Source organism: Xenopus laevis, chromosome 5L, assembly GCF_017654675.1.
Source record: "Xenopus laevis strain J_2021 chromosome 5L, Xenopus_laevis_v10.1, whole genome shotgun sequence".
Taxonomy (NCBI): domain Eukaryota; kingdom Metazoa; phylum Chordata; class Amphibia; order Anura; family Pipidae; genus Xenopus; species Xenopus laevis.
This window is the reverse complement of record NC_054379.1, coordinates 140,214,201-140,233,570: the sequence shown is the minus strand read 5'-3', so window position 1 is coordinate 140,233,570 and position 19,370 is coordinate 140,214,201. Positions and strand designations below refer to the sequence as shown.

At 41.1% G+C, this 19,370-nt stretch overlaps 1 protein-coding gene across 1 annotated transcript; it reads left to right on the top strand.

Moving 5' to 3' along the window:
• Positions 1-4,695: 4,695 nt before the first annotated feature.
• On the top strand, positions 4,696-18,877 carry amotl2.L (angiomotin like 2 L homeolog). Its single transcript, XM_018263963.2, has 10 exons — positions 4,696-4,883; positions 6,502-7,275; positions 8,415-8,568; positions 10,309-10,453; positions 11,027-11,119; positions 12,675-12,970; positions 13,084-13,379; positions 13,508-13,677; positions 13,793-13,936; positions 17,528-18,877. Exons 2-10 carry the CDS (start codon positions 6,590-6,592, stop codon positions 17,584-17,586), a joined length of 2,043 nt encoding a protein of 680 aa, XP_018119452.1. The 5' UTR covers positions 4,696-4,883; positions 6,502-6,589; the 3' UTR covers positions 17,587-18,877.
• Positions 18,878-19,370: the final 493 nt, after the last annotated feature.

Below are 19,370 nucleotides of genomic sequence, written 5' to 3'. Positions count from 1 at the left end.
TGCAGTGGAAAGCATGAACGATCCACCACAGGGGGCACAGGAAGAAACACCCATGTGCTAGAGTCCTTGGACAGTAAGTGCACTAATACAGTAAATGATGCACAATCTCTGTAATGCACTGCAGGATATGTTGGAGCTATAGTATATGTGTAGCCTACAACAGAGAGATACACTGGGGCAGGAACTGATATATTAAGTATAAGATCTGTAATGTGCTCCAGAATATGTCAGAGCTATATAAATAAAGGAAATAATAATAGTATAGATGTTATCTTTAAGGTCTTTGGGGAAAAATCTATTGGCAAATAAAAGTGGTCCAATATATTTCTAGCTGAACAGATGCTCCTACATGAATTCATAACTTCACTAAGCACAATGTATTTATACAATTAATCTTGTATTTGTGACTCCCTGCTGAGCTTTACTAAACAACATACTACAGTTATATCTCTGCTTTTACAAGCAAGTCCCTGTGCTCTTTTTGGCTGAAAACAGCAGAAAAAATGCACATACATTTTTTTGCTATGTTCTCCAAAAATAGCAATGTGCCTAAACATAAATTATGGGAGTGCTTAAGTATGACAAGGAACATTGGCATCTTGGCCAAGCCAGTTGTGTAATCTGAGTAAAAGATATATGCATATGATTAACCTAATTAAAAAAACCTATCGCAGATATTTTGCAGAAAAGATCAGATACAACCCGGACTTGTCTTTGGGGGTCTGGATAAAGTTTACTGCCCTCTAGGTCAATGTAGCAGTTGTAATTAGAAAGACTGTAATGGGAATTAATATCAAACTGTGTGTAGGGACGAAGTACACACAGCTTTATTCTGGCAAATTTGCCTTAATCACATTTTATTTCAGAAATTCAAAGCACAAGGTTTCGGGGACCAACCCCCGCACACAAGGAAGGGGTTGGTCGCCGAAAGCTTTTGCTTTGAATTTCTGCAATAAAATGTGATTAAAGGAGGAGGAAAGGCATCCTGCACTTGGGGGTGCCAAATGTTAGGCACCCCCAAGTGATTGTATTGACATACCTGAAACCCCGGGCCGATGCTTCTATCAGCAGAAAACTGCACCGGCCCGGGGTTATACCAGTGAGCACCATGGAGCGATTCTCTTCCGTAGTAGAACAAAAAGCCGAACTTTAACTAAAAAGTTGGCTATTTCCAACTTATACGTTTGTCCCGGGTAATTTGAAGCAAGAAGAAACCAGAAGAGGATCGCTCTGTGGTGCTCACTGGTATAACTCCGGGCCGGTGCAGTTTTCTGCTGATATGCGCACTGGCCCAGGGTTTCAGGTAAGTCAATACAATCACTTGGGGGTGCCTAACATTTGGCACCCCCAAGTGCAGGATGCCTTTCCTTCTCCTGGTGTGCTTTGTCCCTACACGCAGTCTGGAAGGTACATTTGACTTGGATGCAGCCTGGGATTTGCACCCTGCATGAATAGGTAAGTGGTGTGCAGCAAGAAAGTATTGTTGTTGGAATACCAAAATATTGATAGAAATGCAGCAGAAAAACTGTACAACAGCACCTATAATTGCAGTAGGGAAAACAGCCAAAAAGCTTCTATATTAGCAGTCAACTAAATAGCCTTTGGGAAGGGACAGCGGAATGGCAGTTATGGTAGGGAAAGTTAGATATCCTTACATTATAAAAATAACATGGCCCCACAAAGTTTCTGAAATTACCCATGCGCTGGCAATAAAAAAAAATTGTCACCGAAGAGCCTTTTGGGAAAAACTGCATTTGTAAGCCTGAAGGGAGAAAATGCAAAATGAGAAGAAATTAGCACTTAGCTGCAATGTGTTCAGTCTGGGTATACCAGTTTTATTCTTAGAGATAATTGTGGAAAGGTCTGCCATAAACCATGACATGCCGTCATTTATTTTCATCAAAGGCAAACACATTAGTCCCCTGATGGATAGTAAAGAAGCTCTTGCTGACCAAACAGAAATAGGCTTTTTATGTTAAAACAGGCTATTTTCTCAGTTGTAATCTCAGGTTCCATGCCAACGATCCCTAGAGATCTGAAGCCACTGATATGAGACAATGCCATGAATTGGAACAGCATGCTGGATAGCCTGTGTATACAATAGCACCTCCTGTGTACAGCATTATTACACATTATGTGACTCAAATCTGCTTGGGGTCTCTGGCTGGCCTGGACATTATTTTCCAAAATAAAATATGCATTGGCTAGCTGTGCTAAATGAGAGATTAGTATCAATTGTTGGTTTGATTTTTTTTTATCACAACTCAGCATAGCTCCCGACCCCAGAATTCCAGTGTAAGTGTGGGTATTAATGCTGTCAATTCTGTACATAGCATTATTACAGATTATATGACCTGAAGTATCTGCAGCCATTTCACACACTGAATGATGCAGCTATAAAAACTCTGCTTGGGGAATCCTGGCCTGGACATTGTTTTCCAAAATAAAATGTGTATTGGCTAGCTGTGCTGAATGAAAGATTTGTATGAATTTCTGGTTTATTTTGCTTTTTTTTTTTTTTACCACAACTCAACATTTCCCTTTAGAATTCGAGTGAAAAGCTGGCCATAGACGCAAAGATATAGTCGTACGAAACAAAGGTTTGTAAGATTTTGAAGCCATGTGGGAATCGTCAAAAACATTTTTCGTACCATGGTGATCAGTCATTAAGGACCCAATAGATGGACTGATTTAAGCTGCCGATTCAGTTCCTTTAGAGTAGACCAATTCAGGCCTCTGACAGGCCTTCCCAATCGATGTCTGACCAAAAATTGTCCAGATTTTGATTGGGCAGGCTCGATTTTTCTGTTGGATTGAGGACCACATTGACTCATTGCTCCGACTTTTCATTTCCCCTTAATTGTAATGCATAAACCCAAAATCGCCCACCCAAGGTGGGCCTGTCGGAGGAAAGATTCCCTCGTAAATCTTACAGTGTATGGTCACCTTTAGTCGATCTGACAGGTTAGAAGATTTCTATCTCTGCATCTGACAATATAAATGGGCGACTGTCACTACTATTTGTCGGACTTAACTTTCATACGATTTGCTGTCTGTCAAGTAATGGTTAGAACATTGTCTGATTTGTTATTTTTACTACTTTATTTAATCTGAATAGTTAGTTGTAGGTCGATACATTGAAACAAACACATGAGAATAAGGGTAGTGGCAGAGCCTAAGAGTAGTGGCAGAGGGGGAGATTAGTCGCCCAGTGACAACACACTTCTCTTCTTCGGGCGACTAATCTCCACAAATGCCTTCCCGTAAAAAAGATATGAATCACCGGCGGGGTGGCATATGTGTTCTTGCCGGGGGGAAGGCATTTCGGGGAGATTAGTCGATGGGCGACTTATCTCCCTATCTGCCACTACTGCAATTGTGGGTACACACTAATGGTGTTAATTCTGGTGCACCAATGTGCCTGGTGTCAATAAACAGCATTAGTTTCAAATCAGTTGTGCAGACAGTGTCGGACTGGCGCACCGGGATACCAGGAAAACTCCAGATGGGCCCAGGTGTCAGTCGGCCCTTTTGCTTCTAAACATTTCACCTATTTCATGGCCATTCCCTCTTTATGGGAACAAAGAGGCTTAATAATGGAAAAATAGGATATAGTATGTAAAGAAAAGATACTAGGAGAATGAAGAGGTTGAGTGAGGAGTAGGGTTGCTGCCTTTTCTGGAAAAAAATACCGGCCTTCCTATATATTTATCTTTTTTCCCTATTAATAACATTGGGACCAGCCATAATTTTTACCGTAAAATACTGGCCAGGTGGCAACCCTAGTGAGGAGAGGATGTATAATAGTTTGTAAAGTGGACCCTCAGCCTAAGGTTTTCTGGTGGGCCCCTGGCATCCTAGTCCGACACTGTGTACAGAGCAGCATATCGCATATGTATACACAAGGATGGTCCAGAAATTACCACAAGCTCCATTACATAAAACACCTGCCAAGGCCGGGGCCGGTATTACAAATTTACCGGCAATGTAGCTGCCGGTAAATTTGTAACACCCTTAAAAAGACCCCCTCGGCCCCCCCCATCCCCTGTAAACTTAGCTTGTCCTTCGGTTTTTGTCCTGGCCGTGCCGTGGCCCCGCCCCTTTGCGTCACAACCCGCCCCTTTGACATCACACTACGACCCTTTTGTACCCTAGTTGCCACCTTTTCCGGAAAAAAATACCGGCCTTCCTATATATTTATAATTTTTCCCTATTAATAACATTGAGATGAACCATCATTTTTACCGGCCATGTCGGTAAAATACCGGCTAGGTGGCAACCCTATAAGTGTACCTGAAATGCCAGGGCCTATTTTGAATCTCAGTCCAGGCCTGCTGTTAACCCTAAATAAAAATCAAAAGATTTTAATGGCATATCTGGTAGTTAAAGCATCTTTTTTCCATTTAAGCTTTTACAGTGTGGGACTATATGTTGTACTGGTGAGTTGTTGGTATTGTAGAGCTAAGAGAAGGCAATGAGGCGCCTCATAATTAACCGCCATTATGCAGAAACAAGTAATAACAACAGTAATGCGTGAGCTCTGATATTAGATAAAGCGCGGGGATAGCGTCCGCCCCTAGTGGCAGCTAAGTGCAGTGCAGCTTGGAGGGAAAGTATGAGAGGAGGCGGGCTGAATCCTGAGTGGAGGAGGGAGGGAGGGGAAAGGTTATGTGTGGTTATAGCTTTGGAGCCTGAAACTCACATTCCAGGCATAGCAAAGCTATTGAAGCACTAGGGCAGCGTGAATGCTGCGGGTTCAGTCTGCTCAGCGCTCTCAGGCAGTGCACACAACTCTCTGCTTAATACACGCAGCTCTCTGCACCCGGGGAAAGGGCAAAATCGCAACGAGAGGCCAGACTGCAACACACACAGGCTATGCTCGGGTAAGTACACTCTCTCCTGACCTCAATACTGCCTTTTTTATCACTCTTTACTGGATCTATTGGATAGAAACCCTCACTGTAAAATACATGATGTGTGCCCCTTACTTCAGTCTACAAGTCACATGTCTTGCAGGCAGTTATAATAAGCACAGTTTGTTATTATACATTAATGATACAGCTGTTAGACATAATTATTCTGCTGCTGACCCACAGAGCTTCCCATCTAATGGCAGCGGCTTTAGTATGAATTGTAATAAGTCTTGCTGTCTATTTGTATTTGTATAGCGTTACCTGTATTTGCTGTTTATGAAATAATTCATAATGTATAATGTGTGTACCTGAGCAACTCCCAGCACCTTCACATTTAGTCCATCTGATTGTGATTTATATATATATACGTGTGTGTGTGTATATCTATATAAATATATATACTTGTCTCTTCTAAACTCTCTAAATAGTTCTAGAGAATAAGCGACCCCAATGACATGTTATTTGCTATAAAGATCTTCATAGTTCTTTGCCACCGTTTTATCAGTGTAGGGTGATGTTTCTGGGGCCCATAAGGCACAATGAGCATAGATTCCTTGTTTACAAACTGTCACTAAAGGGATGACAGTCGCGCCTTCTTAAAGGAGACAGAGAGGGGATTATCAGATGTTTGGTCACCTTAGCAATGGCAGCAGGAATCCGCAGGGTATAGTCTGTTTCTTCTTATCATTCTTGCCTTGAGCACAGGCCTTTGTGGGGTAGAGGAAAGGCTGCAATTCGTAAAGAATGTCAATTGCAACACAAAGAGCCCAGTGATGTCACTTCTTAGCTATGCTAAAGGTGCTGTTGCCTCCTACGTGCTGCTGGAAAATATTCCGAGAGACCAGGAAAGGTTCAGGTTTGTCCCTGTACACATACATATTTATATATTTTAAGAAGATTTTAGTGAATAGGGGAATTTTGTTTGCGATGGCTATTTATGTGATATCTGCTACAAGGAGCGTTTGATAGCATTAAAGGAATCGTACATGCAGTATTTTTGTTGGTTAGGGATGGAATCCCAGTGTTTATTTTCCTTTGCTATAGAGGCCTGAATCTAAATAAATACAGGGCTGTTTTCGGTAGTTCAACTTCAACTAGGAAATTTGGAATCCGAAGGGAGGGTTATAAGGCAGAGGCAGCAGGGGGGCATACCATAGATACAGTGGGCTTTATCTACATAGAAAGAGAGGTGTGTGTGTGTGTGTATGTGTGGACAGAAGCAGGGGGGATTAGTAAAGGGAGGAAATTCCATTCCTCTGATATCCATCACCTCCAAAAAAACAAGTGGTTAATTGCTTAAAAATCAGCAGCGTACAACGAAGCTCTATTTCTTAGCAAATAAAGCAGAGCGCGTGCATGTTGTATTGGAAAATCTAGTTAGAATCCTCCAGGGTTCTTTATTCTTTTGTGAACACAAATTTTAGCCTTCGCCAAAGTCGCACTTTATGATTTAGGAGAAATGAGCGAAGCTTGATGTAATGGTTAGGCATGCAACCATCACCGTCGCATCATATAGAGCTTCTCTTGTGTTATATGGAAGAATTTTTGCACACAAATGTTTCAATACATCTCTTTTCTTCATCCACAGGCTCTCCCCAACAGTCGAATAGGATTATAATTTATTACTTCTATTTTACCCCTCTGGGCTTGACTGAGGATTTATTCTCTTGTTAACGATGAGAACAGCGGAGGATTCCTCTGGAACGGTTCTCCACCGTCTCATTCAGGAGCAACTGAGATACGGGAACCTTAGTGATAACCGCACATTGTTGGCTATCCAGCAGCAGGCTCTGCGGGGTGGAGGTGGCAGTGGAAGTCCTAGGTCATCCCTAGAAAGTCTTGAACTGGAAGAGATTCATATGGCTCCTTCAGCAAGGCAAGAACCCCAAGGGCAGGAGCATCACTGTGACCATTTCTACTTGGAAAACCCTATGTATAAGGCTCATGAATTTCAGCACAAAGGTGAGGAATTGCCAACCTATGAAGAAGCCAAAGCTGCACTCTCACAGTACTATACAGCCCAGAACACCCAGGCAGTGGAACATGGTGGTCATCGGCAGGACCAATCCCTTAAGGACTTGAAACATGGCCATGTCAGGTCCTTAAGCGAACGCCTGCTGCAGATGTCTCTGGAAAGAAATGGAGCCAAGCCTCAAAACCTTATGAGCTCCTCTCATAGCTTCCCACAGCTTTCAAGGCACTACCAACTATCAGTGGCTCATCAGGAAGATAGGGGACAATATAGGGGTGCTCCTCCAGAATACCCTCATTATAATCAACCAGCACAGGACATACGAGGATACACATCAGAACAGAGACATTATTCTGGGGATCTGCCCGTATACCACCAGTCTGAAATCAGGTGAGAACAGACTTCTAACCATACTATGCAGATCTCTTCAAGATGGAGATGGTATATCTCTGGTGCAGGATTGCATTTAAAGTTTAACCTCCTTGTAAACATCTGTCAGCGGGAGCATGTTTTTAATTATTGCATATTGGCTTTAGCTCAGTATTATGGAATTCCAGTCATTTCCAGTAGTTCTTGTCCGCTGACAAGCCACAGTATTGTAGTGCGCAAGTACGGAGTTTATGTGCGTAGAGAAGTATTTGTTTTTGGAGAGAGGATGTAAAAAAAATTCTAACCGAGGGGTCTTTGGTATTTTAGGTTTCTCTGACCGTAAACATTAGGTTGGCGGAGCCTTGACAATCCTTTATTGTTCGAACAGGAAGAGATAAGCGGAGACAGGAAGTGTCTTAACTTACGTGGAAAGCAGATAGTGGCGAAGGAACACGCTGGCTCTCACAATTTAAGAATTTTCTCTTTTTTAGATCTTGAAACAACTCTGGCTTCTGTGTGTGTGTGTAGGGTCACCAAAGGAAATACCACTTCATTGTGGGGGGGGGGGGGCATCTTGAATTCTTAGGAGAAAGGAAGTGCTATTATTCTCATTCCAGACTAACAAATGAAATCTGTGGGGCTCTTACTTTTCCTTCCAGGCATTTGTATGTAGAACTGGTCTGGAATGAGCTTTTAAGAATGTATTTGGAGACCTTATAAGGCAATGGCTGTTTTTTACCTGAGGCATGTTTTATTTGCCCGACCACGGTGTTATGAGCCAAGCTGGAGTGTCAGGTTTAAGTAGCAGAAATTGTGTATTAAGCATAATGATTGGGTCATTGCGGTGAACGGACTGTTTATTCAGCTAAATTCAGTGTGAATTTGTACAGCAAATAATGAGATCTAAGGCCACAATGGCTCTTCACTGCTTCAAGTCCAGTAACGCCCACTGCAAGGAAAGAAAAACATTTTTAAGTTCGGAAATATCTAATAATAGCAATATTTAATCAAAATGCACCCTTGATATCATACAGCAAACATAAGACCAGTGTCAAGGGACTGATAAACGAATGCTAAGAAACACATCTCGTTTTTTTTCTCTTGGGCAGATCTCATCCGTGTGCATTATATTTATTTATTTCTCTCTCTCTTTGTTCCAGACCAATGCAAGATCCTAATCTAAGCTACGGTCCAATCTCGGCGTTCGATGCGGCCGGTTCCCATATGGCTGGAATGGATGCCCTTCTGAGAGAAAACGAGATGTTACGTAGGGAGCTGGAGAGCTACAGTGAGAAAGCTGTTAAGATCCATAAGGTAAAAATCCTTTTAATGAAGCAACTATCCAATCATAGGGGTATTCTACTCAAAGAATTAGTAGCCATAAAATGAGTGTCCTTGTTGTTGTTCTGTATATAGAGGCAAATATAAAGAGATGGAATATTCTATGTAGACAAATACCTTTACTGTTTATTTAAGGCAAAATTAATGGAAAAAATTTACTTATGAGTAGGGTACGTTTTTATTTTAACAAAAGTTTGGTCTCATATTTCTGTCTGCCATTTACTGGACACTTCTACAACCAAAGCATTGAGGTTTGGGAAACTTCTCCAAGCAGCTGTTCTTACACAATCCTTCGCCAGCCAATTAACATTGCAGAACTCATTATGATTCCAAACATTGCCCGTCAACAAGCAGAGCATTGTGAAATGATACCCAGCTGGCCCTGCAGGGTGGGACGTCTGCCCCTGTTGGTTTCGTTTTTATCATCCCCGGCCCTTTCACTTTCTTAAGCCCGGCAAGATTCCTCCTTTGCCATCTCCCCTTTAACAGCTGCAAAGGATCCTCGCACAATGGGGCAGCCATGAGCCATTCGTTAGAGGCACACTTAGGGCTGAGGTCCGCTGACAGTTGCTTAAGTCTTCTGTTCTGCTTGAGTTGACCTGATGCGGCATAAACGAGCCATTGTGTGGGAATGAAAAGGTGCTTGTGTTTGGAAGGCCTCAGCTGTAAAGAGAAGGGGGAGGGGGGTGTCCAGCCTCTAAACAAATGTATAATCCAGAGGCAGGTGGTACAATTGCCACTAAAATAAGCAGTTCTTTAAAAATGATATAATGATCTCAAAACAAGTCTTTGGTGCTGATGCCTTTATTAGTGTACTAGCCTTGAGTCTTAGCGTGAGCCCCATAAAGGGAAAGTATATTTTTTTAAGGCAGTCTCTTTCTATGTGTTTTCCTTTATACATTGCAAAAATGGAACGGCTCAAATGCTAAAGGGATCAAAGCATCAGTTAATAGAGCTGCTCCAGCAGAATTCTGCGCTGAAATCTGTTTCTCAAAAGAGCAAACAGATTTTTTTTTATATTTTATTTTGAAATATGACATGGGGCTAGACATATTGTCAGTTTCCCAGCTGCCCCCAGTCATGTGACTTGTGCTCTAGTAAGCTTCAGTCACTCTGTACTGCAAGTTGTAGTGATATCACCCCCTCTCTTTCCTCCCAGCAACCTTACAACAGGCAATGGGAAGGTAACCAGATAGCAGCTCCCTCACATAAGATAACAACTGCCTGGTAGATCTTTGAACAACACTCAATAGTAAAAATCCAGTTCCCACATTGAGTAGGAGAAACAACAGCTTGCCAGAAAGCAGTTCCAACCTAAAGTGCTGGCTCTTTCTGAAAGCACATGACCAGGCAAAATGACCTGAAAAATACACTTGCTGGTTCAGGAGTGAAATTTTATATGGTAGAGTGAATTATTTGCAATATAAACAGTGTAATTTAGAAATAAAAACGACATTATAAAAATCATGACAGAATCCCTTTAAGCCTGACACTTTGAATTTGTTTTGAATGGTCTTTCCAACATATTGGTGAAATGAAATGACCAAATCCATGCCATAGGGCTTTACAGTTGTTAGTCCGTCTTGCCCAGCCCAACAATGTAACAGAAGTGTGAAGAATAACCAGATTTGTTACATACTTCAGAATCTTCTTGCTCTATTGTGAAACAGGAGTGTAGACAAATGTGGCTGACACTGACGTGTTTCTTTGCAGCTGGAAACTGAAATACAACGCATCTCTGAAGCTTACGAGAGTCTCATGAAGGCGTCCTCCAAACGCGAGACCCTTGAGAATGCCATGAGAAGCAGAATGGAAGGAGAGATCAGGCGCATGCAGGACTTCAACCGAGATCTAAGAGGTTAGCGATAAGGCATATGAGGAATGCTAAACGTTAGCCTGTAGGGTGTGAGCCATCAATCATCGTTAGGAACCAAACAATAGCTATTAGGCTTGATTGAATGGACTCTGTGTGTTTAGGGCCTTTAAAATGCTTGTACAAAGGGAACATAGACAATAGGCCCACAAGGGGCATAGACCTCCTAACCTTCACTGACATTGTCTGTTACCCCACGTAGCTATACTTCAGCTTTGAATGTATTTTTTGAGGGGGTTATCAAAATACTTGGAGGACTGCAGGTGGCTCCTTCCATACGTTTAGTGTGCAGTCTAGATATTACAATTTCTAAAATAGTTCTGTTATTATATCACCTTGAGGACATTGTCCGAAAAAAGCTAAATTGTTTCTAAACTACAACTCCCTGTATTGCTGTTTTTTTCAAGAGCGCTGTAGTTCAAGGGCTGCTGATGATACAAGGCACAGCTTATTAAAAGTGTTTGTTGACTGGATTAAAGACTTAACCCCCTAAGTGAGGCAGCGTCATGGGTGCCTTGCTTGTCTTGTAAACTCACCGATTTATTGTTCTTTGTCTAGAACGACTGGACTCTGCTAACAAACAGCTGTCTGCAAAGAGTGTGGAGCAGAGGGAGGACTCTCATGGAGCCGTGTCAAAACTCATTGCTCAATGTAAGTCTATTTTAAGTGCTGCATGCCATCACACTGCAAACCCATCGACTTTCTGTTAATAGTAAGCACACATGTATGCTTCTACACAACCATCATGTTATATTAGTGAGCAACACACCATTCAAAGTGTGCTAAACGTATTCAGATAAACAAGTCTTCCCGAAAAGAATAATCTACCGGAAAGCAATGGGTTTTGATACCTGTAGGTTCAAATGTAGTTTTCTTTTCATACTTGCAGAGTTTATACTGAAATCCATTGCTGTTGGAATTACAACTTAAATGTTTTTAATCTAAAAATCGGTTAAAATATCTTTATCCCCATGGGAAAGACTTTCTAGACCTCTCTGGCACCCACGGGGTTACATCTCCAGAGAGAGGGGGGTATCATGTGCTAAATGCTTTCACTGTTTCCTGAAGAAAAGGTTGAATAGCTCTGGCAAACAAACAGAGTTCAATGTGACCTGGATTCCTCGCATTCCAGTAGTTGTTCTTCCCCACCCCCCTTCCCTGTAGGGGGGAGGGCATTGTGTTAAAAGGGGAGAGCACTGTATTTAACACCATGCAGGCATACAGCAGTACATGGGTTAACAGGATATGGATCTAAAAGGAAGGCTTTAGCACATGGTATTCACATTTCTTCTTCTCATTCTTTTTTGCCCAATAAAATAAAATTGTTTATTCCAGAAAAACCCTAAAAGTTATATATATATATTTTTTATACTTCCTTGTCACTTCTATGAAGGAAGAATATTGAACTCACCAGACTGATTTGACCTCTCTGGGTCAGACGACCCCCATATATACATTCCAATCCTTATCTTGGTTTAGTAACACATCAGATCAGCTACTGGGAGCCCACGCTAGAACCCATGTAATTCAGTTAGAAAATAGAAACACGGGCAGTGAATGGCATGAGAGAAAACGATCCTATCTAGGATGTACATCCTGGAACTGCCATCTCCCTTTCATAAAAGGTCGCAAGCCTGGGAATGTGCCTGTTTGCTTGACCTCTCCATGGAACACTGCAACGCAGTCATGTTTATTGCGTGATTCGTAATTCTGTGGGAGTTTTCCATATACTTAAGGGGGTTGTATTTGCCCTAATTTGAAAAGGTATTTCTTTATGTAATCAGTTATTTTCAAAATTCCCAGGCCTCTCCTTTATTGGCACAGCAGAGAGCACTTAAGACCAACAGTGTTTTTTGCCTGTGTCAATAGAACGGTCATGGGTCTACTGTTAAGAGGCATGGAACCTTCAGAACATTATTTGTCTCTCCATTATTTACACAGACACCTATCCAGTACTCTTTGCCTGTTTTTTCCCCTTTCCCTATTGATATACATTGCATTCATATATTGTCCTATTAATATTAGAAAGCTGGACTGGATATTTAAAGCAATAGTACAGTAATGTGCAGTATTAAAGTTGTAGCGCCTGGATTTAACCCATAACCTGTGTATTTAAGGTCAAATAAATGACCATAATTCTGCTCTATACAATTATAATACCTTTATGGGGCTCTTTATAACTTGTGTCCTTGCTTCTTCGCTACAGGCCGTGAGCAGCAGCAAGAGAGGGAGAAGCTGGAGAGGGAAGTAACACTCCTCCGAAGCGCTAACGAGGATCAGAGAAGGCGAGCAGAACTGTTGGAGCAAGCACTGAGTAATGCACAGTCCAGAGCGGCTCGCACAGAGGATGAGCTACGCAAGAAACGGGCTTATGTAGAAAAGGTGGAGAGGTTGCAGCAGGCACTGAGCCAGCTTCAAGCTGCCTGTGAGAAGAGGGAACAACTAGAGTTGCGACTGCGTACACGACTGGAGCAAGAGTTGAAGACTCTAAGAGCTCAGCAGGTATGGAGTGTTGACAGTATTGCATCTGAAAAAGTCGATTGTAGTGATAATGTAGTGACTGTCGCCCCGAGGATCCAATATTAAAACATACACTTGTGTTTCTTTCACAACAGAGACAACCGTCTACACAGAGTGTTTCCCTGACTCCAGAGCTCAGTGCTTCAGTATTGTCTGAGCAGCTGAGGGAGAAAGAGGAGAGGATTCTTGCTTTGGAGGCTGACATGACCAAGTGGGAACAGAAGTATCTGGAGGAGCGGACCATGCGGCAGTTTGCAATGGATGCCGCAGCTACTGCTGCCGCCCAGCGAGATACAACAATTATCAACCATTCACCTCGCCACTCTCCCAACAACAGCTTTAATGAGGATTTGCTGATGGTCAGCCACAGGCATCAAGAAATGGAAAACAGGTACATATAGCACTGCTTGGATGTTGGTCGTCTCTGTTGATGTTTCCAGATGCCACGACCAAGGACATTACTATAGTAGCTTTATTTTGTCCATAATAATTCAAAAATGTTCTTTATTTTTCTGCCAGAATCAAGACTCTTCATGCTCATATACTGGAGAAAGATGCAGTGATCAAAGTTCTACAGCAACGCAAACCACACCAGGGGCCCCTACGACCTGCTAAGTCTGTCCCCTCAATTTTCGCACTAACGTCGCCCAACCAGACCTCAGCCCACAGCGAAAAGCTAGGAGTAACAGGTGAGAACTGTGTAATTAACTCAACTGAACATCGGGACATTTAAAAAAAAAAAAGAATTTCTGGCACGACTTGTATTGATAGTAGGATAAATAGCCATATTTTGTTGTCGTTTAGGCAACACATCAAACGAACAGCAGACCTCTTGCACCAGCATCTCACCTTCTCACTCCAAACATGGGAGCAAGGACGGCTTCACCCAGACAGACTGTGCAACTGATCAGAAGACTGTGTCAGAGAGAAATACAAACTCCTCATTAGGTGAGTCCTTCAGCTTGAGCGCAGTATGCCTTGCCAATACGGTCTGGTGTTGCCAGCGATTAATTATGGGTAAAAGAAGACCTTTGTGTATCTGGAGTCATATTGTGATCTTCAAAACATAACATAATTTCATTATCAGGTTATTGTATTCTATTAAAGGGGTTGTTCACCTTCCTAACACTTTTTTTTTTTAATTTTTTTTAGTTCAATTGTTTTTTAAGTTGTTCACCATAAACAAAGACTTTTTTCAATTGCTTTCCATCTTTTATTTTTTACCGTTTTCCTAAAATTTAAGTCTAAAGTTTAATGTTCCTGTCTCTGGGGTTTAAGTATGGCAGCTCATTGATCCAGGAGCATCTGAACTGTTACAATTTGCTACATTAGTTGACACATTTCTCGACAGTATCTGTGGAATATTAGCAACTATTGTATCAATTCTAACAGCTGCCTGTAATAAAATCAAGGAATTCTGCTCAGCAGGGACAAAGATAACAAATGTATCAAATAAATGTATCCATGTAGAACAGTAAAAGGGTCGGTGACCCCCCCCGCCCTCCCAGAGCTGCTTTATAAGGTGAAAAATTAAACTTTACACTTCAATATTAGAAAAATGGTTACAAATAGAAAGTAATTGGAAAAAGTCTTTATTTCTGGTGAACAATCTGAAACCAACTGAACTGGAAAAAGTGTTTGAAGGTGATCAACCTTTTTAAAGGGATACTGTCATGGGAAAAAACATTTTTTTCAAAATGAATCGGTTAATAGTGCTGCTCCAGCAGAATTCTGCACTGAAATCCATTTCACAAAAGAGCAAACAGATTTTTTTATATTCAATTTTGAAATCTGACATGGGGCTAGACATATTGTCAATTTCCCAGCTGCCCCAAGTCATGTGACTTGTGCTCTGATAAACTTCAATCACTCTTTACTGCTGTACTGCAAGTCGGAGTGATATCACCCCCTCCCTTTTCCCCCCCCAGGAGCCAAACAAAAGAACAATGGGAAGGTAACCAGATAACAGCTCCCTAACACAAGATAACAGCTGCCTGGTAGATCTAAGAACAACACTCAATAGTAAGAACCCATGTCTCACTGAGACACATTCAGTTACATTGAGAAGGAAAAACAGCAGCCTGCCAGAAAGCATTTCTCTCCTAAAGTGCAGGCACAAGTCATATGACCAGGGGCAGCTGGGAAATTAACAAAATGTCTAGCCCCATGTCAGATTTCAAAATTGAATATAAAAAAAACTGTTTGCTTTTTTGAGAAATGGATTTCAGTGCAGAATTCTGCTGGATTAGCACTATTAACTGATGTGTTTTGGAAAAAACATATTTTCCAATGACAGGATCCCTTTAAGTAATCTAGTCCATTCATTAAAGACCTTCTGCCTAAAACCTTTCACTATGTGAATATATTGTAACCAGAATGACTGGCTAAGAGATGGTTTCTCTTATGAGTTGCACCAGTGTAGAAGCCGTACTCGATCACCTCCCCTCCCCCAGGCTGAGCTTGTGCCGAACCCTGCATAGCTGAGAGCTTTCTCCTCTCACACTCCTTGCCAAGGCTTGGCCTCCCTTGGTGATGACTAATCCCAATGAATGTCAGCTATGCAGCTGGGAACAGAATGCAGGTGTGAGGCCAAGAGACTGAGCAGCAAGGGGGAAGGGAGCATTGCTAATATATATGATAAAAACTCCTAGTCAGAATCAGCAGCCATTGAGTCCATCTTCTACGGGGACTGGCATGAAAGCCAGAACTCATAGGGACAGGCCATTGTTACATTGTCCATTTCACAGGTCACAACCACATTATGATTCCTTGGTCGTGACCTCCTTCTTCGTCTTTAACCTTTATCAGATTAGACTTCACATCGCCATTACCCTTCTCGTTCAGTTTTCCCTACTCCATGAGCAGCAGTTGTTTTGCTTGGTGAATACAAGGGTTCTGCTGAACATACAAAGCCACAGGAATCCACGGAATGTCCTGCCCTTGAATATGCCTCTTGGTCTTGCAGTGAGTAAGCCACGGCAAACAGACCAATGTGACCAAACTCACCAAAAGATTGCAGTTCGCTTGTTAAAGCAAAACACATTTAATGAAATCAGCAGAGGGTGTGTCACCGTGCTTATGTGTCCTGACACACACACACAGACATTCACTGATACAAATTCTGCCTTTTATTTTATTATCTCATTATTTTATTATCTCGGCACCCAAATGTAATGTGTCCATATGGCCAGTCATATATTGCCTCCTTCACCGAATGTTTATTCACCTCGAATGACTGTGCGTTAAGTCACTTCCTTTCACAGCACCACATTAGACATTCATACGCATCCCAATGTGCTTTGTGTCTACTGGAGTTTTCTTATGAATGTTTATTAGTCCAATCCCAAGCACTGTATAGAACTCGCCAATTTACAAGTAAATTCCGACATTCCGTCGTCGATGTTCTTATCTGACCAATGCAAAATGATAGGTTATTTACAGCATAGCAAAGTGTATACTTGCAAATGGTTGTGTGGTTCTTTTAAAGGGAAACTGTCATGGGAAAAAATATTGTTTTCAAAACGCATCAGTTAATAGTGCTGCTCCAGCAGAATTCTGCACTGAAATCTGTTTCTCAAAAGAATAAACAGGGTTTTTTTATATGTAATTTTGAAGTCCGACATGGGGCTAGACATGTTGTCAGTTTCCCAGCTGCCCTCAGTCATGTGACTTGTGCTCTGATAAACTTCAATCACTCTTGACTGCTGTACTGCAAGTTAGAGTGATATCACCCCCCCCCCTGGCAGCCAAACAAAAGAACAATGGGAAGGTAACCAGATAGCAGCTCCCTAACACAAGATAACAGCTCCCTGGTAGATCTAAGAACAACACTCAATAGTAAAATCCAGGTCTCACTGAGACACATTCAGTTACATTGAGTAGGAGAAACAACAGCCTGCCAGAAAGCAGTTCCATCCTAAAGTGCTGGTTCTTTCTGAAAGCACATGACCAGGCAAAATGACCTGAGATGGCGCCTACACACCAATATTACAACTAATAAAAAATACACTTGCTGGTTCAGGAATTAAATTTTATATTGTGGAGTGAATTATTTGCAGTGTAAACCGTGTCATTTAGAAATAAAAATCATGACAGAATCCATTTAAAGGATCAGTAACATCAATTTTTAAAAAAAAAATAAAAAAAAAAAATATTGAAATAACTTACCGAAACTCCACTTGCGCTCCTCTTCAGAAAAGGCGACAATCCATCATGTGGCGCTCGATTTCTCCTCCCTGGCTATCTCCTATAAGGAAAGCAGGGAGGAGAATTTGAGCGCCGCACAATGGATCGCCTTTTCTAAAGAGGAGCGCAAGCGGAGTTTTGACAAGTTATTTCTTAATAAAGACTTAGAGATTTAAAAGTTTAATTTGTCCTTGTGTTTTTTTGTTTTTTTTCGTTCTATACTAACGAATTTATTTTAAAGAAAAATTGATGTTCCTGGTCCTTTAACTAAAAATATGATATATTCCAGTTTGAAAACCAGGCAGTCTTATGTGACATTTGGTTAATTTTGTCCTCAAATTTTATGTTTTATAGAATGCTTGGCTTCATCGAAGAGCACAAACTTTTCTGACATGGTAGAGATCCTTATCTGAGGTACCTGCCTCATCACCATAAGGAAACCCAGCAAGGGCTTCTTCTCCAAGTTCTTCTCCGGTGAATCTGCTGAATCCAGTCCAGCTTTTAGGCGTGTGCACAAAGAATCCAGATAACGGTGCCGTCAATAATCTGGAGTAAGGAGTTTAAATGCAGCAAATCTTCATTGAATATGAGGTTTTGGTTAATGCCAAAATCCGTGCAGCAGTTTGGAAGATGAATATAAAATGCAAAAGGTTAAGCACTTTGAGGACATCTCCACAACCGGTTCTAATCCTTCTGAAGTTGAAGACTGCGTACAATGAATGTGATACAAGAGACAGATCTCGGATATACACAAATCATATTTGTTTTCAGCCTCCCTGTTAAGTAACGGACTTGTATTCCAGGGGAAGCAGAGTGAAGTCACTTTTGGCTTTGAAACCTGATGATTTTTGTTGCTGCTAGAGAACTACAGTCAACTGTAGGGGAGTCAAGTGGTTAAAAGTTACAAAATTCTTGTCTTGGACATTTTTCATGTACATATTTTTGTGTTTTTTTTTTTGTAAATTTGTGTCCGTGTATTTATATCACTGACTATTTCACGCTCTCTTTCTGACCTTCCATATTGTGTTAAGGCTCAGACCCATAATAATGGCGGGATCGTAGTTCGATCTTGGCTCTTGCGTTACCTCATATGAAGCTCTTTTTGGGATGTCCCTGCGACAGTGATATATTCATTTCCAGCTCTCCATAAATGATGATATCACACCCTGTTGTCATCTAGAACCTCAGAATCCTTTGTCATATTTATTGTGTATTATGAAAAATTCTCCCCACTTTGTACATTGTTCTCTTATTTAACTACCGTTGCAGGTCAGTGGTGGTTTTTTTTTTATTGGCTCAGTTCATGTGCAATGTTTACAATAACGAGAGAAAAAAAAACAGTAAAAAATCCTTCTATTTCCTTCATTTTTATTCTGCCAGAGGGACTTTCAACATTTGCCCATTGGCAAAGAAAGGGCTTAAAATGTCATTTATATTTTGGTATTTTATTTCTGCCTATTTACGCTGTGAAAGTCTGAATTCTGTTCCAAAGACGTATGAGTCTGAGTATTTTTTTTTTTTTCTTGTGAGTGTATTAAGTTATCGAAAGTATTTAAAAATGTAAGCGTGGCTGTTGTTCCTTAATATTATTATTATTATTATTCTGCTTTATTATATGCTGCCTGGTTGCCACCTGGGCCTGCTGTTGCGGACCAGACTATTGTTATTTTAAATACAGAACTAAATAAATTTTCAAAGAAAATATATCATTGTTATTGGTATTTATTTGCGTTTCTACAATGTTAATCTTCTTCAAGAAACCAAAAAAAAAAAAACGATGCCCAGGGTACAGAGATATCTGTGTCTTATGTGCCAGGGCCCTTATGCCTCAGCAACAAACTCTATCATCTGTACAGGCTGGGTATTTGTATGTACAAGTATGGGATCCATTATCCGGAAACCCTTTATCCTGAAAGCTCCAAATTACAGAAAGGTCGTCCCCCATAGATTCCATTTTATCCAAATTTTTAAAAGTGGTTTTCTTTTTCTCTGTAATAATAAAACAGTACAGTGTTCAGGGATGGAATCCATTATCCGGAAACCCGTTATCCAGAAACTCCATTTACTCAGAAACTCCACCCGTTATTCCATAGACTCCATTTTATCCAAATAATCCAATTTTTTTTAAACTGATTTTCTTTTTCTCTGTAATAATAAAACAGTAGCTTGTACATGATCCAAACTAAGATATAATTAA